The 20621-nt window shown below is 41.2% G+C and overlaps 1 protein-coding gene across 1 annotated transcript in view; it reads right to left on the reverse strand.

Annotated features, from left to right (window-relative positions):
- The window catches only part of LOC122549248 (zinc transporter ZIP6-like), a 29074-nt gene extending 8459 nt beyond the window's left edge, over positions 1 to 20615 (reverse strand). The window contains exons 1-7 of the mRNA XM_043688738.1: positions 20503 to 20615; positions 18834 to 19002; positions 15521 to 15690; positions 13296 to 13442; positions 12140 to 12251; positions 4833 to 5216; positions 3797 to 3877 (exon numbers count right to left, since the gene is read on the reverse strand). Of these exons, the coding sequence (XP_043544673.1) occupies positions 3797 to 3877; positions 4833 to 5216; positions 12140 to 12251; positions 13296 to 13442; positions 15521 to 15690; positions 18834 to 19002; positions 20503 to 20613 (1174 nt within the window). The 5' untranslated portion in view covers positions 20614 to 20615. The remainder of the gene's footprint in view (positions 1 to 3796; positions 3878 to 4832; positions 5217 to 12139; positions 12252 to 13295; positions 13443 to 15520; positions 15691 to 18833; positions 19003 to 20502) is intronic.
- Between the last annotated feature and the right edge of the window lie 6 nt (positions 20616 to 20621).

Here is a 20621-nt window from a genome sequence, read left to right on the forward strand (position 1 = left end):
AGGGTGGACGCTAGGAAATTGTTTCCGTTAGGCGAGGAGACTAGGACCCGTGGACACAGCCTTCGAATTAGAGGGGTAAATTCAGAACAGAAATGCGGAGACATTTCTTCAGCCAGAGAGTGATGGGCCTGTGGAATTCATTGCTGCAGAGTGCAGTGGAGGCCGGGAAGCTGAATGTCTTCAAGGCAGAGATTGATAAATTCTTGATGTCACAAGGAATAAAGGGCTACGGGGAGAATGCAGGTAAGTGGAGTTGAAATGCCCATCAGCCATGATTGAATGGCGGAGTGGACTCGATGGGCCGAATGGCCTTACTTCCGTTCCTATGTCTTATGGTCTTAAAATGCATCAAAATGGATAAATCCCCAGGACTTGATCAGATGCACCCTAGAACTCTAGGGGAAGCTAGGGGTGTGATTGATGGGGTCCTTGCTAAGATGTTTGTATCATCAATAGCCAATGGTGAGGTGCTGGAAGACTAGAGGTTGGCTAACATGGTGCCACTATTCAAGAAAGGTGGTAAGGAAAATCCAGGGAACTATAGACCTATGAGTCTGACATCAGTGGTGGGCATCCTGAGGGACAGGATTTACATACATTTAGAAAGGAAAGGACTGATTAGGGACAGTCAACATGGCTAGCGTGTAGGAAATTGTGTTTCATGACCTTAATTGATTTTTTGAAGTAACGAAGAGGATTGATGAGGACAGAGCGATGGATGTGATCTATATGGACTCTAGGAAAGCGTTCGACTAGATGGTAGACTGGTTAGCAAGGTTAGATCACACTGAATACAGAGAGAACTAGCTATTTGGATCCAGAACTGGCTCAAAGGAGAAGACAGAGGGCAGCGGTGGAGGGTTGCTTTTCAGAGTGGAAGCCTGAGACCAGTGGGCCTCACAGCGCCAGAGACCTGGGTTCAAGTTCGCGGGTGTCACCAAACGTGGAGGCATAGTGGACAGCGAAGAAGGTTACCTCAGATTATAACGGGATCTTGATCAAATAGACCAAGGAGTGGCAGATGGAGTTTAATTTACAGAAATGTGAAGTGCTGCAATTTGGGAAGGCAAATCAGTTCAGGACTTATACACTTAATGGTAAGGTCCTGGGGAGTGTTGCTGAACAAAGAGACCTTGGAGTACAGGTTTATAGTCTCTTGAAGATGGCATTTGGTATGCTTGCCTTTATTAATCAGTGCATTGAGTATCGGAATTGGGAGGCCAATTGATTGGGCCACTATTGAAATACTGTGTACAATTCTGGTCTCCCTGCTATAGGAAGGATGTTGTGAAACTTGAAAGGATTCAGTAAAGATTTACAAGGATGTTGCTAGGGTTAAAGGATTTGAGTTATAGGAAGAGACTGAATAGATTGGGGATATTTTCCCTGGAACATTGGAGGCTGAGGGGTGACCTTCTTGAAGTTTATAAAATCATGAGGGGCATGGATAGGGTAAATAGTCAAGGTCTTTTCTCCAGGATGGGAGAGTCCAAAACTAGAGGGCATATGTTTAAGGTGAGAGGGGAAAGATACAAAAGGGATTTAAGGGACAACTTTTTCATGCAGAGGGTGCTGTGTGTATGGACTATGCTGCTAGAGGAAGAGTGGAAGCTAGTACAATTACAGCATTTAAAAGGCATATGAATAGGCAGCATTTAGAGGTATACGTGTCAAATGGGGCTAGTTTTTTTTTTAGGATATCTGGTTTGTAAGAGTGAGTTGAACAGCACAGTCTATTTCTGAGCTGTATATCTCTATGACTCTAATTGTTTCCAATAGTTTCCCCACCGTGGAGGTTAGACTGACAGGCCTGCAGTTTCCTGGTTTATCCCTTGCTTTCTTCTTGAACAACAATATCACGCTGGCTAACCTCTGGTCAGAAAGAATTTGAAAAGTATTGCCGGTAATGTTTCCTCCCTTACCTCACTCAACAGCCTGGGATTCATTTCATTCGGTGATGGAGATTTATCTAAAGCTTAAAGCCTACCAGATCACTCAGAACCTCCTCTCTGCCTATGCTAATTTCTATAGCTATATCACTATACTCCTCCTTGATTTCTATACCCACATCACCCCTCTCACTAGTGAAAACAGTGACAAAATATTCATTTATAATTCTTTCTTTATGTTGTCCAGCACCACACTCATTTGGTCCTGTCCTTTGTTATCCTTTTACCCTTAATGCGTTTGTAAATTAATATAGTGGACTGGAGTATTGCTGAATAAATGACATGTTGTTGAAGCTTTTTGTTTTGCACTCATCAGGCCCATAAATAAACCAAATGTAATAGCAAGCAACAGCTTATGAGGAAAGGGTACTGACTGATTGATAATTGGATTTTCAGTTGCCTGGACATGTTCCTTTTCCCTGTAGACAAACAAAATCTCTGATTGATTCACCACGGTTCTATCAGTGCTGACTTGCCAACTAATCACTACCCTTTTCTCAGTGTAAAACTGTTGTTCCCTTTGAAAATTGGCATTCTTGCACCTGTCCTGATGACTGCAAGACCAAAACCTTTAAAAATGTTTCCTTTTTCAGCAACTCTCAAGAGTAGGGATCACCTCCCTATGTCCTGGGCCAATATTTTTATCTCTTCGCCTAAACCTAAATAGATCATTTTGGTCACCGTTATTTGCTATTGGTGGGAGGTTGCTACAGACAAACTCACTGTGGTGTTGCTCTCATTACAACAGTTCAACAGCTATTCCAGGAAGTTCTAGGGTTGCAAAGGTTAGATAAACATAGGGGTTCAGGTACAGAGTTATTTCAAAGTTGCATCACAGGTAGAGAGGGCAGTTAGGGCAGTGCTTAGCACACTTGCCTTCATGTCTCAGGTCAATGAGTTGGGATGTCATGCTGAGGTTGTACAGGATGTTGGTGAGGCCACTTTTGGAATATTGCGTACAGTTTGGGTCACCCTGCAAAGCTGAAAATGTATTGCTGGAAAAGCGCAGCAGGTCAGGCAGCATCCAAGGAACAGGAGAATCGACGTTTCAGGCATAAGCCCTTCTGGGCTTATGCCCGAAATATTGATTCTCCTGTTCCTTGGATGCTGCCTGACCTGCTGCGCTTTTCCAGCAACACAGTTTCAGCTCTGATCTCCAGCATCTGCAGTCCTCACTTTCTCCTCACCCTGCAATGGCAAGGTATTATAAAATTGGAGAGAGTTCAGAAAAGATTTACCAGGATGTTGTCAGGACTATAGGATTTGAGTTAAAGGATAGGCTGGATAGACTGGCACATTTTTCACTGGAGCATAGGAAGTTGAGGGGTGACTTTATTGAGGGACATCGATAAGGTGAATGACAAGGGTCTTCTCCCTAGAGTGGGTGGGTTCAAACCCAGGGGGCATATTTTTAAAGTGAAAGGAGAAAGATTTAAAAGAGATCCGGGGGGCAACTTTTTCACACAAAGGGTGGTTCCAACGTGGAATGAACTGCCAGAAGAAGTGGTAGATGCAAGTACAATTACAACATTTAAAAGACATTTGGATAGGTACATAAATAGGAAAGATTTAGAGGGATATGAGCCAAATACAGGCAAGTGGAACTAATTTAAATTTGGGAAACTTGGTTGGCATTGACAAGTTGGACTGAAGGACCCGTTTCTGTGCTGTATAACTCTATGACAGAATTATGCAAAGAAATCAGAGCAATAAAGTTATCTTGCATGTACTGATACAAACACCTTCACCAGCGCTATAAAGCTCCAGGATCCTGTGAACACACCTGCAAGTAATAAAGCACTTACAACTACACTCAAATTATTATGTAGATTTTTTAAAAATCTTACCCAGTTCATGTGGCAATTCGTGACAGAATACAGCAACAGATGTACTCAACCCACTGGACAAACCTCCAGTAAAAGCAGCACCTACAAACAAGATTTAAAATATTAACTATGCTGTAGTTAAAATGATAAAATGAAGTTTAAACATATTCAGCATAATACTATTGGAATTGTACCTTTTTAAAAATTAAATCAGTTTCTCTTAAGATTCGGTGCATTCAAAAGGAATTAAAACTGGCTGAAAGAAATGTTTAATAGTGCTGAAACTGCAAAGTTCACTGCAGTTCTTGAAGGTCTTCTGTGATTAAAGGGTAAATGGAGGACACAGGTTTAGGATGATTGACAAAAGAATTAATGTAATGAGGAAAAGTCTTTTATATTAGTTGTTCAGATTTGGAATGTGCTGTCTGATACAGGCTCAAAAGCAGCCTTGGACAAATACTCAAAAGGAAAACGAAACTCCAGGTTATGGGGAAAGATCCTGAAAAGAGCCAATGCAGATTTGAGGCCAGTGCCAATGCCTTGAACAATAGTTTGCATTAGGATTGGGTAGAGGGAAGGCTGAAAGGATATGGAACATTATTTAGAATGCTGAAAACCACCAAGGAGGGGAACACAAATTTAGAACTAAATCTGTCAGTTTCAAATCATTCAGACTTTAATTTCCTTTTACTTTAAACAGCCTTCAAACCGGAAGCTTTGCTTTAATGCCCTCAATATCTATCTGCTGCACCACAAATGACACCTATTTTACTCAGCGTTTAATTACTGTTGCTATGCGTCTTTTCACATTACTCAGACTAGTGAGAATATGGAAAACTGAAGCAGTGAGTAACTGATGTAACTAGCATAGATATACACTAAAATTAACATCTCGGCTTGCTTTAGCCTGAATGTATTTGTAACATGGAAATATAAATACCTCCTCAAACAGACAAGTTGGCAAATGTCTGCTATATTGCTATCATGTCACAAGTACTTGTGGTTGCCGCAGTGGAAACAATAGAACATTGTTATTAATGAAGATAAGGTACCTCACCTATAGCCAGACCATCACTGAAGTTATGAAGGCCATCACCCATAATAACCATCCATGCCAAAGTTGCTATTCCTGCATCCTTCAAATCCTCCTGAAAGTAATAGTGACCATGACTATGAGGGTGGTGGTTCTGGTGATGGTGGTGGTGAAGAATATGGTGATACCGGTGGTGATGGTGATGAGAATCATCAGCGTTTCCTATTGTGTCATGGAAATGAGAGTGGCATTTGTTTTCACATCCTCTGGGTACGTATGTATTGTAACTGCCTTCTGGGTGAGCATGGGCAATCATCACTTCTTGTTCTGGAGTGAGAGAATTCTGACTGTGATCCAGAGAGTGAAGATTTGACTGATCCTTAGGTTCAACCAGACAGTCAGCCGGATCTGTGAATGAAAACAAGATGCCAATATCAAAAAAACAGATAGATTAAACACTTCAACAAAATAAAACTGCAAAGAATATCCTGAAAGGATTTCATTACAATTCTATAGGAATTATTTAAATATCAAAGTATAATACACTTTTGTACATACGAAGAATTATAGTCAAATCAACCTAGAAAAATAGCTGCTGTCAGTGCAATCCATGAGATGAATAAGGCTTGGCTGAATAAAGAGTCCATTTTAAGCAGCCTGCTTGATCTGCAACTCATTTTAAACTATTTTAAACATTCAACCTCTCCATCAACTGACATATAATGGCTGTGGTATATACTATTACTTGATGCACGGCAATAACTCATCATGGTCCTCAACAGCATCCCTCAAACCTTTGAACTCTACCACTTGGAAGGGCAAGGGTATCAAAAACATGCTGGCACCAACAGCTGCCAGTTACAGCTGGCACCAACACCCAAGCAGCATCTGAACTGGAATTGCAACACCATTTCTTTACGTATGTAGAATCAATATCTTAGAGTTTGTTCCCTAAAAGCATTGTGGGTACCTACTATGGGTATCTGCATCACTCAAACTGCAGATGATCAAGATGGCGGTCCACCGCCAACCTTTCAAAGGCAACATATGCTGGCTTAGCCAGCAATGCTCAAATCCACAGCCTCATTCATTTAAGTATTGTCTGAATTATGTTCTATTCACTACTTTGTCCTCTCCTGTCTCTCCTTTTAGCACCATTTACCTTGCACTCATTTTATTCTCTTGCCCAATAACAATAATAAGGGGTCACATTTTATTGTTTGGAACTATAGACTAAAATGGAAGCAATATTGCTAACTATACCATGAAGACGACTTTGCAACTGGAAAATCAATTGGAAAAGAACTCAATGGCCACTGAAATTTTTTTCACATTCAGGAAATTCTGCCTAACAGTGCACTGATTGGTTCAGCTGCAGTATTAAAAAGCTGTAAGTGTCAAGAGCAGCAGAGTTGAATAGACATCCAGAACCTGTAGACAACAAGCAACCATCTCTCCCTCTCCTCTGTGTCCATCTGGGAAAAACACAGAAAAACCAAAGAACTTTAAAAGAAAGAATTCCTACATGGAAAAACACAAGTTCACTTTGATCATGAATCAAATTGAAGGACAATAGTATGTCATTATTGCAAAAATCAAAAGAATTGAGAGAAAAGTTGCTTTGTACCTCATAGTCTGGACTTTTGTTTATGCTATATTATTTTTCTAACCTTTGCAAATGTGTTGAACCGTTTGTTTTTGTCTGTCTTGATAATGTTCGAGTGTGTGTGTATTTGGGTTTTGAAGCAGTATAGTTTGAAGCTGCATAAATTAGAGATCCTTTCGTTTCACTGGTATTGTTGTGGTTAAGTGTGTCCCAAAAAGTAAGTTTTTTTTGATACTGAAAGAACCTTCTGTGAACTGCTTTTGTCCCAGGCAAATCAGTCTCATTGGGATTTTATAATTTATACGTTTTGTGTCAGTTGGTGGAACATTGTAGCACAATTATTGGTACACTCTTCCCAGTTACATCTTGACATAGTATATGTAACTCCCAACTACAATTATATCATATCGGAGTTTCATTGCATGTAGTCATGTGCAGGGGTTTATGCCTGGGGAGAAAAGTGGGTAAAAAGATTTTTGTTTCAACCCACTTGATTAATTTTTACAAAAAAAAGAGAGATTTTTTTTACAAAATTACAAAATTAATACAAAATAGTGTATCCACTTTACAATATAACACAATAAAATATAATAAAATTAAGAAAACTAACTACTAATCTACTCTACAAACAACCAAATTACAAAATAAAATATAGAAAAGAAAACTGTATATATATTAAAAAACAATCACAGTATGGTACATTAACAATAACCAAAAAAAAGAAAATTAATAAATACGCATTCAAAATGAAGTTATATCAAGTCATAACAAAACCCGTATTTATATGGGATTCTTCCTCCCGGGGGCCCCCTAACCAACCAGCGCCGTCCTCACGGCTAAGCAAAGGTCTTAAACAGTATGGCCGATACATCTGCATCGGTGTAGTTCAAAAAGGGCTGCCATGTTCTATAAAATAATTCAATTTTTTGGTGCACCACATTCGTAAGGAAGTCCAGGGGGATATATTCCATAAGTATCCTATGCCAATTCGAAAGTCCTGGGGGCATCTAGAGAAGGGAAACTTGGAAAATGCAAAAGAGACACTGGGTCCAACCCAATCTCCATTCCCAAAATCTTTGCCAAGGCATTCGCTACGCTGTCCCAATACCTATGCATCTTATGGCATGTCCACAAACAATGAGTGAAAGTACCAACTTCTATTTTACATTTAAGGCACATTGGGGATGCTCCTACCTTGAACTTTGCAAGTCACTGTGGTGCTATATGAGCCCTATGAAGTATCTTGAATTGAATAGCCTGAGTTCTATTACAGACAGAGATCTTCCTAGCATTTTCCCAGATATCCTCCCACATCTCTAAGGAGATTCCATCCCTAATTCTTGATTCCAGGTTTTATATAACCGTTCCATGTCCTTCGATATCTTATTATGTAAGCAAGTGGTAGACAGTACTGACCGAGCGCGTACCCATCGGCCGAAGCACTCTTCTTTCCATATCTGATTTATAAGGATTAATCATCAATGTGGTCTTCTTTTGTATGAAATCTCATACTTGAAAAATCAAAAAAAAGGTCCTTGCTGGGCAACCCGAACTTCTGACCCAACTGTTTGAAGGACATCATGACCCCCCCATCGAACAGATCTCCCAGACAGGAGATACCTCTGGACTCCCAGATTTTAAATCCAGCATCAGTCAGTTCCCATTATAGGGATATAAGGGAAGGTTTTTTGTAAATTACTCTCATCCTGTCGCATCATCCTCCAAGCTTTGATTGTAAAAATCCAATTGTATGAAATACAATGATCCATAATAACTCTCATCTTATCCATGAATAGTAGATTGACGAGGGTACATTTTGCTTGGGAGGCCTCAATATCCAACCAGATTGATTGTGAGTCACAGGAGACCCAATCAGCCACATATGATAACTCAGTTGATATCTCCTGAAATCCGGAAAGTCCAGACCTCCCCCTTACTTGTGGGAACTGCAACTTATCTAATTTAATAAGGGGCTGTCTATGACTCCAAATAAAGGAGCCGAGCCAACCATAGAGCTTACACAGCGCCTGTCTCAGCAACATCAAGGGGAGCATTCTCATAGGGTATGATAGGCGAGGGAGAATATTAATCTTGACCAAAGCTATTCTTCCTAGCCAGGATATCAGGAGATCTTCCCAGTGTTGGAGGTCCTGCCTTATTTCTCTAATAAGTGTGTATAATTAGTTTTATATAGCTGACCATATACCAGGGTAATAAAAATACCTAAATAAAGAAAGCCTCCCAGTGACCACCGCTAGGGGAAACGGGACCCATCCGGAAAATTGGATTTGGTGGTAAGACTTCCTAGTGGCATGGCCTCTGATTTCATAAAATTAATTTTGTAACCTGAGAACATACCAAAGTAGTTACCCACTTGAATTAAGCTGGGCACAGATGTCAATGGGTCATTTAAGAAAAGAAGGATGTTGTCCGCATAGAGAGTGATCTTATGCTTACCCGATCCTACCTCCAGGACCATTATATTAGGATCAGTTCATATAGCTTCTGCCAGCAGCTCAATCACTAGCGTAAATAGTAGTGGTAACAGAGGGCATCCTTGACGACAACTTCTGCCAACACCAAAGCTATCCAATCTTACGCCGTTGGTAATCACTGCTGCTTAGGGGTCATTATACAATACTGCAACCCATTTGGTAAAGATCTCTCCAATACCAAACCGTTCCAAAGTTTAAAAGAGATATGACCATTCTACCCGATCGAATGCCTTCTCTGCATCTAGGGAGACGACTAATCCCGGTATTCCTCCCTGCTAGCAGACTTGTACCATGTTTAACACTCTTCTAATGTGATCAGTTGATCTGTGACCTTAATAAACCCTGTCTGATCCTCTTTTATAATGAATGGTAAAACCCTCTTCAATCTTAATGCCAACATTTTTGAGAGAATTTTAAAGTCCACATTCAATAAGGATATAGGTCTGTACAAACTACAGTAATCTTGGGCCTTTCCTTTTTTAAGAATGAGAGAGATATTTGCTTCTCTCAGAGAAGGTGGGAGGCTACCCTGACTGTGTGAATAATTATACATGTCTATAAGTGGTCCGCCAATTCGTCTATAAATTCTTTATAGAACTCAGCCTGGAATCCGTCTGGTCCGGGCGCTTTACCGCTCTGGAGCTGCCTCACTGCCTCCTGGATTTCCTGAGTTGTCAGGGGGCGTTCAAAAGCGACACCTGCTCCGAGGTTAGGCCTGAGGGGGCCAGATTTTTAAAAATAGACTCCAACTTCCTCGTTCTATCCTCACAGTCCTCCGACTTGTACAATTCGAAATAGAATTTTCTAAAGGCTGCAATTCAGAATTCGAATTCAGAAAGGTCGAGGGACAAAAAATACATCGATTCTGACACTTGTGTGGATTAGAATAAAAAGTAAAATCTCTACCATCGGGGTGAAGATACCTCCACACAGCTACCAGCCCCAACTCCCTATATAGATCAGCCAATTGCCTAGATCTTAGAGATATACTTGCGGAGCTCCTAGGTATCCTGTCCACCTCGGGGTTGATAATACAATTAAAATCTCCCCCTATAATTGTGTAACGCACCCAGAGAGCCATCAACTCGGAAACTGCATCTATTACAAACTTAAAAGGATGTGCCGGGGGGCAATAAACATTCAAAATCCTCTCCATATATTAATATATACCATCCAGACTCATCTTTTATCTGGCTTAACATTTGGAAGGGAAGATTTTTCTGGATAAGAATGGCCACTCCCCTTCTTTTTGAGCTAAAACATGAAAAGAACACCTTGCTAAATCCACCTGTTGCAACTTCAAGTGCTCCTTATCAAGTAGATGTGTCTCCTGTAGAAAGGCTACATCAACCCTCTTTTTTTTTAAGACTTGATAATATCTTTTTCCTTTTAATTGGCGAGTGGCTCCCCTTGACATTCCAAGTACACCATTTAAACGAATGACTAGCCATGATTCTTCAGGCAAGTCCGAGAACCCCCCAGGAGGAAGAACCCCACTCAAAAGGCATTAAGTAGAGACCATAAACAAGTCACATATAAAAATAACTATATCAAAACAGCTAAGAACTACTCCTTAAAAAAACATAAGATATAATTAAAAGGAGACTGTCCCCCACGTCCACAGGAGGCACTCCTACCTTCCAGTAATTCCACCATAACACCTCCCAGCTGGAGCCATACTCTCGGCCCAGACATTACAAAGTGAGACAAACACATGCAATATTTTATAATACAAGAGTTAAAAGTGGGCGACCAGCCCACCCCCTCCATATTACTACCTAGGCACTCTTAACAAAACAGCAACATAAAATAAAATACATAAAATTACAATCCTAGCAAATATTAAGGGACAAAATAAAACTTAGAAACATCCCCCAACAATTGGATAAACCAAGCGAGTTATCGATAAGAGTCAAAAGAAAGAAACCCACCCTACCCGAGGAAGGATGGAAAAGAGAAAGTGGGAAAGAGGAGGAGAAAAATCAGAGGGGGGGCAAAATAAAGTCATTAACAATATAGTCGAAATCCATCAGTCTACTTGAGAGCATCTGGCGATCTGAAGTTGTACGCAGATCCTCCATGACTGAAGGCCAGCGTTGCCGGGTATTGCATGGAATATTGAATACTTAAATCCCTCAGATGCTTCTTTACCTTGTCAAATGCCTTCCTCTTGTGAACCACAACCGGCGAGAAGTCCTGGAACAGCATTATTTTGGAACACTTGTATACCACGGCTTGGGGATCCTTCCCCAAAACTCTGGAGGCCACCAGCAACATTTGTTTTCCCTGTAATGCTGAAGTCGAACTAGGACTGGGTGGGAGGGCTGGTCCGACCTGGGCAGCATTATTTTGGAACACTTGTATACCACGGCTTGGGGATCCTTCCCCAAAACTCTGGAGGCCTCCAGCAACATTTGTTTTCCCTGTAGTGCTGAAGTCGAACTAGGACTGGGTGGGAGGGCTGGTCCGACCTGGGCCTCTGCACAGCAATCTGGTGGGCCTGCTCAACCCGCATCCGGCCCAGCTCAGACTCCAGCTTCAACAGCTGTGGGAGCCATTGCTGCAAAAAAATCAACAAGCTGGCCTTCTCCTCCCGTTCGGGAAGGTCCAGCAACCAAATATTTTTCCGACAATCTCGATTTTCGAGGTCATCGATATGTTCTTCTAAGGCCCGGACTCGGCACTCCAGAGACCAACCTGTCCCACAGAGGATTCAGCAGGGATCTTCTGCAGCATGACCGAGATCCACTCTTACCTGGACCGAGTTTCTTCAATCGACGCGTTGATCTTCTCTCTGAGCTTAATAAACTCCGAGATCAAGTTCGCCTCTGCAGGTAAGTCTCCCAGGGCGGCTGCGGACGTCTCTGTTGGTCCTTGCCTGTTTCGAACTCCATGATCCTATAACTTTGATCATTTTAAAATCTATCAAACTGCTAAAGTTTGATGCACAATAACCAAACCTGCTGCGAAAAGGCTATTTTAGCAGTTTAGAAAGTGAGGGGAGGGTTGGTACCACAATTTGCCTGGGTCCTGGGCAGAGCTCAGCAAACTCAGACCTACTGGGCCGCCGCCATCTTGAATCCCCCACTTGATTAATTTTGATTAGAAAACTGATAATAAAACACACACTTGAAAGATAATTAACCTAGTCTAATCACTAAACAGAACCACACAATTTCAGCTACTGAAGAACAAGTACAAGAGATGCCAGAGTGATCTGGATGACTCACCGGCAAACTGTTTAATGTCTGGATTTTCATCCTTAGATAACTGCTGAGATTCATGAGGCTCTGCATTTCTATCAGGATCAATCTCCTGATCATCTTGACTAGATTTCTTGTGCTGTTTAAAACAAAATTCAGTTCAGACATTGTAGAGATACTGGACTTTAAGAATGCAATTAAAGAAAACAGACAGCTAAACAAATATTGACATGTTTATCAAAGTAATTTTCTATATATATTAACCCTAGCTTTTCCAGTCACCTCACATTGCTAGTACAGTTCTTGCAGAGCCTGACAGAATAGATACAGGAAGAATGGTTGCATTGGCTGGGGAAGGAAAGAGCTGTCTAGAACCAGGGAAGCAGTTTAAGAATAAAGAGGAGGCCATTTACAAGCGAGATTAGCAGCAATTTGTTCACTCACACGCTGAGGAATCTTTGAATTCTCTATGCCAGAGGGATTGTGGAAGCTCAGTCTTGAGTATATTCAAGGCTGAGATTGACAGATTTTGAAACATTAAAGATATCAAAGAATAGGGCATTGCGTAGCAAATTGTACTGAGATACAAAATCAATCTTGAATTGGTTGAAGAGCAGAGTACTTTTATCCTACTGAATTGTCTTCTGCGGCTCCTATTTCCTATGTTCAATTCTAATAAATATAAACAGTATTCTACTGCAAGGCAAAGACTTTAACTGTGCTAGTTAAGATACTTTCATCAACTAACCACTAGTGTGAAGCAAATTAGAATGAAGGGCACCATACAGAAATTCCTGTTCTTGATTCATAATCCAAAAGTAAAGAAGTTGGATCGACAGGCTGATCATTCAAATCAATTACTGTAATAGCACATTGAGAACAATGGCATGCTACAGATTATGAAATCTGAAGTAAAAACAATGCTAGAAGCATTGCTGGACAACTGTCTGGCAACATCTGTACAGAGACAGAGAAAAACTGTGTTAACATATTGATAAAAGATCAATCTGAAACATCAGTAATGTTTCGCTCCCCAACGACGCAGCCTGACTTGCTGAGCATGTACTGTGTTCACACCAGTACACCAAACCTTCATTTATCAATTAAAGCTCTGAATTACCATTTATCATTAGAAAAGGTTCCCTTATTAATATTAATGACAAAATTTCATTGCAGATCCTACCTTCTTTTTACCTTTGTACAGTTTAATCAATGTAATAAGATGTTCAATAAGAAACATAAAATAAAGACCACCAAGAGCAGTGAGGCCTTTCCACACAGAATCCAAGTAATCCTGGTCTTCTACATCATGATGATGAACACTTTGCGACTGCAAAATAAAAACATATTTACTAATTAGATTAGATTCCCTACAGTATGGAAACAGGTCCTTTGGCCCAACACCTTCCACATGGACCCTCAGAAGAGTAACCCATCCAGACCCATTCCCATACATTTACCCCTGACTAATGCACCTAATACTATGGGCAATTTATCATGGCCAATACACCTGACCTGCACATCTTTGGATTGTGGGAGGAAACTAGAGCACCCAGAGGAATCCCACGCAGACATGGGGAGGATGTGCAAACTCCCCACAGACAGTTGCTCGAGGCAAGAATCGAACCCAGGTCCCTGGTGCTGTGAAGCAGCAGTGCTAACCACTGAGCCACTGTGCCGCCCCTTTCTGGGTGGGAAAGTAGCAATGAAAATTCTGGAATATTAAAAGACCAGTGTCCATGAACGTGTTTGGAAGGTTAACATTTATTATCCATCCCTAATTTTCCTCATGACAGTGATGGTAAGCTGCTTTCTACTGCTGTCCAAATAGTGCAAATTCCAATATTCTTGTGCAGGTCTCCATAGTGAAAAGACAGATTTGCATTTATATAACACCTTGTCTCAGGATGTATGACAAGAGTGACTGCACATTAGTGTAACTTGTCCATGCCAGTATTGAATACTGAGAATGTACCTCTGCTTTTCCTTAAATGCAAACATTCACTCCAGAGCATGAAATTTGGGTCTTACTTGCATCACATCTGAAAGAGTGAGTCTCTGGCAATGTAATACTCTCTCAATACTACAATGGAATTTTAGACAAAAGTACCGAATGTACTTTTTAGGGATAAAAGGATCAAGGGATACATGGAGAAAGCAGAACAGGATACTGAGGAGGATGATCAGCCATGATCGCATTGAATGGCAGAGTAGGGTCAAAGGGCTAAATGGTCTATTCCTGCTCCTAATTTCTATGTTTCTATGAAACTAAACCTAGCAAATTAGATAGAATCAACAATCAATGATCACCTGAGAATCTGAAATTAACAGGATTTGAAATGAAGTTAAAGGATTTGGAACTAGAGACCTTGGTGAATTCTAAAAGCTAAGAGCTACCAGAAACGAACCAGGGCAGGTCTGGTCTTATGCAGTTAAAGTTAGGGTCTTGAAGAGTTTGGCTGAACAAAGAGACCTAGGGGTGTAGGTGCTCAGTTCTTTGAAATTGGAGCTTCAGATAGACGGGGTGGTGGAGGTGGTGTTTGGCATGCTTATCTTCATTGGTCAGAACATTTAAGTACAGAAGTTGGCATGTCATGTTGCAGCTGTACAGGATATTGGTGAGGCCACCTTTGGAATTCTGGTCAACTTTCATTAGGAAGAATATTGTTAAACTTGAGAGGGTGCAGCAAACATTATCAAGAATGTTGCTAAGACTGAAGGGTTTGACCAATAGGGAGAGGCTGAATAAGCTGGGGCTTTTTTCCCATTGGAGATTAAGAGGTGAACTTATTATAAAATCATAATGGATATGGATAGGGTGAATAACCAAGGTCTTTTTCCTAGGGTGGGGCAGTCCAGAACTTGACAGCAGAGGTTTAAGATGAGAGGGGAAAGATTTAAAAGGACCTGAGGGACAATTTTTTTTAAACAGAGAGTGTGGAACGTGCGTGGAATGAGCTGCCAGAGGAAATGCTGGAGGCGGGTACAATTACAACATTTGAAAGGCATCTGGATGGGTAGATGAATAGAAAAGGTTGAGAGAGATGTGGCCCAAACGCCGGCAAATAAGACTAGATCAGATTGGGATATCTGGTTGATGTTGATGTAGATGAGTTGGACTGAAGGGTGTTTCTGGTGCTATATGACTATGTAAATCACACCACTAACTTCAGAGAAGATCACGATAACCATATGCAATATCTTCTTGTCAATATTTTATGAAGCAAACAGATTATAAAATAACATTTTTTGAAACATTACAAACAGCCTTTTGAAGAGTGGGTCCAACAATTTAATCAGATCAGTAAATGAAGACAACCTCATATGGGGCCCGTGGATTAACTAAGTCGCTAAATGGCAACACAATTTTGAAAAATATTTTTATATATATATATAGATGATACATACATGTGGCAAGAGATGTAAAAATGCATCCCCACTAAGTGTTCCAACAGCTAAAGCAACCAAGAATGTCAAGAGAAACTTGAAGAATGTCTTATTTATTAACGGCATGAAGATTATACCCAACAGGGACAGCAGACTGATGGTGGTGACAGACACAAAGCCTCCGATCCAAGCTGTCAGAAGACAAACAGAATTGAAGATACTGCATATCCCAAAATAAACTTTAAAACATTTTAATCAGATATATTACATTTCTTGCAAATTTTCTATTCTGCCCCATCAGGGTTTCACATAAAAAAGCATGACAACAAAATAGTTTCAATGCAGGAAGTCATTTGGTCCATTGCGTCTGTGCTAGTCATCTGAACAAGTAACTTCTCTAACCATACTGTTTTCTGCTCATTGCTATGCAGATAATGTTATGCTTCTTTTCTGAAAGCTTTGACTGATTAGATTAGATTAGATTCCTACAGTGTGGAAACAGGCCCTTCGGCCCAACCAGTCCACACCGACCCTCCGAAGAGTATCCCACCCAGACCCATTTCACTCTGATTTATGCACCTAAAACTATGGCAATTTAGCATAGCCAATTCACCTGATCTGCACATCTTTGGACTGTGAGAGGAAACTGGAGCACCGGTGGAAACCCACGCAGACACAGGGAGAATGTGCAAACTCCACACAGACAGTCACCCGAGGCTGGAATCAAACCTGGGACCCTGGTGCTATGAGGCAGCAGTGCTAACCACTGAGTCACCGTGACGCCCCACTAAACCTGCCTTTGTCATACTCTCAGGAAGTACACTTCAGACTTTATCCATTTGCTGCACGAGAAAGTTTTTCTTCTTGTTGCCATTGTTTCTTTTGCCTTAAACAGCTTAAATCAGTGCCCTCTGGCTTTCAAACCCTCCACCAAAGGGAACCGTTCCTAATTAGTCTGTCCCGTCTCCTTCATGATTTTGAGCATATCTATCATATCTCCTCTGAACATACTTATCTCCAAGGAAAACAGCCCCATATAACTGAAGTACTGATAAAATGATGTTATCTTTCACTGAACTGCTCCAGGTTCTTAGATTATGCAGGAATTACTTCTTATTTTTAGACTATTGGTACTTGTCTATGATATCAATGGTGCTCTAAGTACAGAAAGGGCAATTCTCGACATTGGTAATTTGTTAGCAATTTAGTGTGAAGATTCAATTTGGTCCAATGTGTCTCAGCGCCTGAAAACACTCTGTAAAGAATGTTGAGAAAGATAGAGGTATAGATGTTATCCCCAAGTCAGGGAGATCAGGACTAAGGTCCAAAACTGTACATTTGTTAAAGGAACTCAGGAGAATTTGGAACTCACTACCATAGAGAATGGTCAAGGTAAATAACATGAATGCATTTACGGGGAAGCTCAGAGAACATACAAAGGAGTAAGGATTCGAAGTGGTGGGGGATGGAATGGAAGAGTGGGATGGCCTTGAGGACAGTTCATTGTCCTTGGCATTAAGATCATAAAAAAGGTAAAAGGGAAAAAGGCAGCACTGTAGGCTACTTACATTCTAACATAGTCACACAACACCGAAATAGGCCCTTTAGCCCAACCTGTCCATGCCAACCAGGTTTCCTAAACTGAACTAACCCCGTTCTCCTGCATTTGGCCCATATCCTTGAAACCTTTGTATCCATGTTTCCGTCCAAATGTCTTTCAAATTTTGTAATTGTACCTGCCTCTATCAGTTCTTTTGGGAGCTGGTTTCATATACACACGCCACCCTGTGTCTTTCCTATCCCAACTGAAATGACAGTGAACCGCAAGTACTTATAATAAAAGGGGATGAGTAGTAAATAGATGGAAGAACTTTTCGTAATCAAAGCCATGAAAGATTATGTTATTGACACCAAAAACTGTAAACTAGAAAAGTGGATACAAAGAGAATATTTCCTCGTGGGAAAGACCTTAACTAGAGGTCAAAATGTAAAGCTTATCACCAAGAAGTCCAATAGGCAATTCAGTAGAAACATTGCTATTCAAAGATGGTTAAGCATGTGGAACCAGCTACCGTAGGGAGTGGCTGTAGCACAGGTGCTACTCTTTTGCGTGAGGGGGAAAATTCCCTTTCTTTCACTCAGGGGATGGACCAATTTCAGAAACCTAATGTTTGGCAGAGTACTAAGCATGAATTTCAGAAAAAATGCCAATAATTCAATAATTTAAATGAGCAAATAATAAAGATGGCCATTTTAAAAATGCCACTTTACAGTACTGAGTAAAAACGTTTTTTGCCTTTTCTGTTGAGTGAGAGAGAGAGAGAGTGAGTGAGAGCACGCACATGCAGGCAAGACAGAGACACACAACACACCAAGTGCTGATCATGAGGTTTGGGATGGGGATGTGACAGGGGCTGAGTGCCATTAGGACTATGCATTCGCACCTAGTGGCACACACACAAAGCTGGCCTTGGTATAATTTATAAGAAAGTAAGCTAAATGTGGGTTAACTTTCAGGTTGGATTTTATTCCTCTCCCTTACAGCACTGTGGATAAGGTTTTAGGAAGAGACTGTACGTTCATTGTGTTCAAGTTCCACACACTCCCACCTTCTCCCACAAAATACCTCTCTCCCATTTATCCCCTTTCTTTACCTTGCATGTCCTACCTCTTACAACCTCACTCTACCTCCAAAGCTCTCCCCACTCACCGTCACTCCTATCCCTCTCTCTATACTGCATCCTCACGCCAAACTTCTCCCACATCTGTCTCTTCCTCCTTTCCTCCCCACAAGTTCTGATGAAGAGTCACTAGACTGAAAATGTTAAAACTGTTTTCATCCCAAAGAGGTTGCCAGACCCGAGTTTCTCCAACAGCTTCTGCTCTCCTCCCCATTATTTCCAGGCTGTCCTCCCTCCTTCCTCCCCTTCAATCCCAAAAACGTCCCACACCCATTATCCTCCATTTGTTCCCCATCCAATCTCCACATTTCTCCACCTCCGCACCCTCAAACCTCCCGAATCTCATACTCTCCTGCTGTCCCCTCCCACCAAGTCCTCCCCTCCTCCATCAGCCTCTCTTTCACCTGCCATCCTTCCTCCCACACCGACACTCCCCTGCCCTCCCTTCTCACTCCCACAACAAACCTCCCCCTTTCACATGCAGACACACCCTCCTCCCTGCACACACCCTCACTCCCCGTTACATGCCTATGCTCTCCCTCCCACCCTTACCTACACTCCCTATCAGCCACCCCAGTTCCTTCACATGTTTGCTCTTCCTGCATGCATCCCTCCCTCTACACATGCCCTCCAAATTAAATAACTTTATTCACCTGCCCCAACAGTGGAAGCGGAGTATTTCTCTTCAGTTTTGTGTGCAATACAAGCCTTGCTTTCAATCTGGTCCAGGAGCGCAGGACAAATGTAGCCAAATTGCTCTGCATCAAGAGTCATCTGTGGGGTCATTCCGTGAGATGAAAGCAAAGTGTCTGCATTCAGGCACTGTAGGGATCATAATCATGCAAAAATTAAAAGATCCACTCAACAATACAATAGCCTTGCTTTTCCTCTCACCTAGAATTCCTTTCTTCTCTCATTGTAAACCACTCAAAACTATGCAACCCACCAGTTTAAACTCGGTGTTGTTTGGATACATGTGCATCTTTAAGGTTTTTGCAAAGATCTGTAGCACGGGTTGTGGATGAGATAGTTGGTTAGCTCGCTCTGCTGCTGGGTTATTGTTGTTTGGTCCTGCTTGGGTACATATGCATCATCACAGAGCAGGGCAGTCCAGAGACTTAGTTGCACAGGATTCCTGTGAATGACCACATTCCTGATAATAGGTAAATGATCAGAAACATAACTCTACCTTTCTTCTCCATAGATGCTGCCAACTGGTGAAGTCACACTTCCTGCTTTCATTCTCGATTAAAATCCAAAGTATTTCATTTTGTAGAGAACAAGGAGTTTCTAGAACATATGCTCCATAATTCAATGCCTCAGTCATCCAGACCCTCCAGTTATCACTCTTGCTAACTTGAAGGACTTGCTGTACATATTTATAAGTGGCAGTACCAGACACAGTTAGTACAGTTTAGGACACAGCTAGTGTTAAAACAAAAAGGAACAATCATCAGAGAACAAGGGGGCCCTGGGTATCCTTTATTATGTTATTTACTTATTTTGCTCATGCAAGGGACATAAATCCATCACTGTTTAAGAAACTCAAGAACAAGCATCCAAGAAATCTATGGATGGTGAATTTCCAGCTTATAGAGTTCACTGCTTCCCACTTTAGAATGTAGCTTGACCAAGGGCACACTTACTTCCATACTGGACTATTCTAATATTCCCTGTGCCGATTTTGCATCTCCCACGCTCGAGAAACTTCAGCTTATCCAAACTCTACTGTCCATGTTTTAACTCTCACCAAATCCCATTCCACTATCACCTCTGTCCTTGCTGACTGGTTCCCAAACTAGTGATGTTTCAAATACAAAATTCTCATCCTTGTCTTCAAATCATAGCCTTGCACTCCTCTCTAATCTCCAACTGTACAAGACTTCAGTATTCCTCCAACTCTGGCCTCTTGCCCATCCTTGATTTTGGTTAATTTATCACTGGCTGCCATGCCTTCAGCTTTTGGGCCTTATGTCCGGAATTTTCTCCCAAAATCTTTCCATTTTCCTTTTCCCCTTTGAGTCCTCTTTTAAAACAGATCTGTTTGACTGAGCTTTTAGTCATATCTCTATGTCAGTTTTGGTTTAATAATATTGGTGAAGCACCTTGAGATGTTTTACTCTATTAAGGCTGCTACATAGATGCAAGTTGGTGTAACGTTAATACAGCTAACTTAAAATGACTTGTGGAGACATTGGCATAGTGGTAACATCATTGGACTAGTAATCTAGAACCCTAAACTGATTTTCTAAAAAGAATTTAAAAACACCAAAGCAAGACATCCTTTGCAAAGTATGTGCCCCAAGAGAAATGTGATCTTACCTCCTCTCCTTTCGGGTATTTATCTGTGTGGTTTTCAAGTGGATTACTTCTTTTTTGAACCTCATTACTGTCTTTGCGAGTAGAATCTTCTGTTGATGGCAAGCCAGACATTCTGGTGT

The sequence above is a fragment of the Chiloscyllium plagiosum genome, chromosome 4 (genome assembly GCF_004010195.1).
Source record: "Chiloscyllium plagiosum isolate BGI_BamShark_2017 chromosome 4, ASM401019v2, whole genome shotgun sequence".
Lineage (NCBI taxonomy): Eukaryota > Metazoa > Chordata > Chondrichthyes > Orectolobiformes > Hemiscylliidae > Chiloscyllium > Chiloscyllium plagiosum.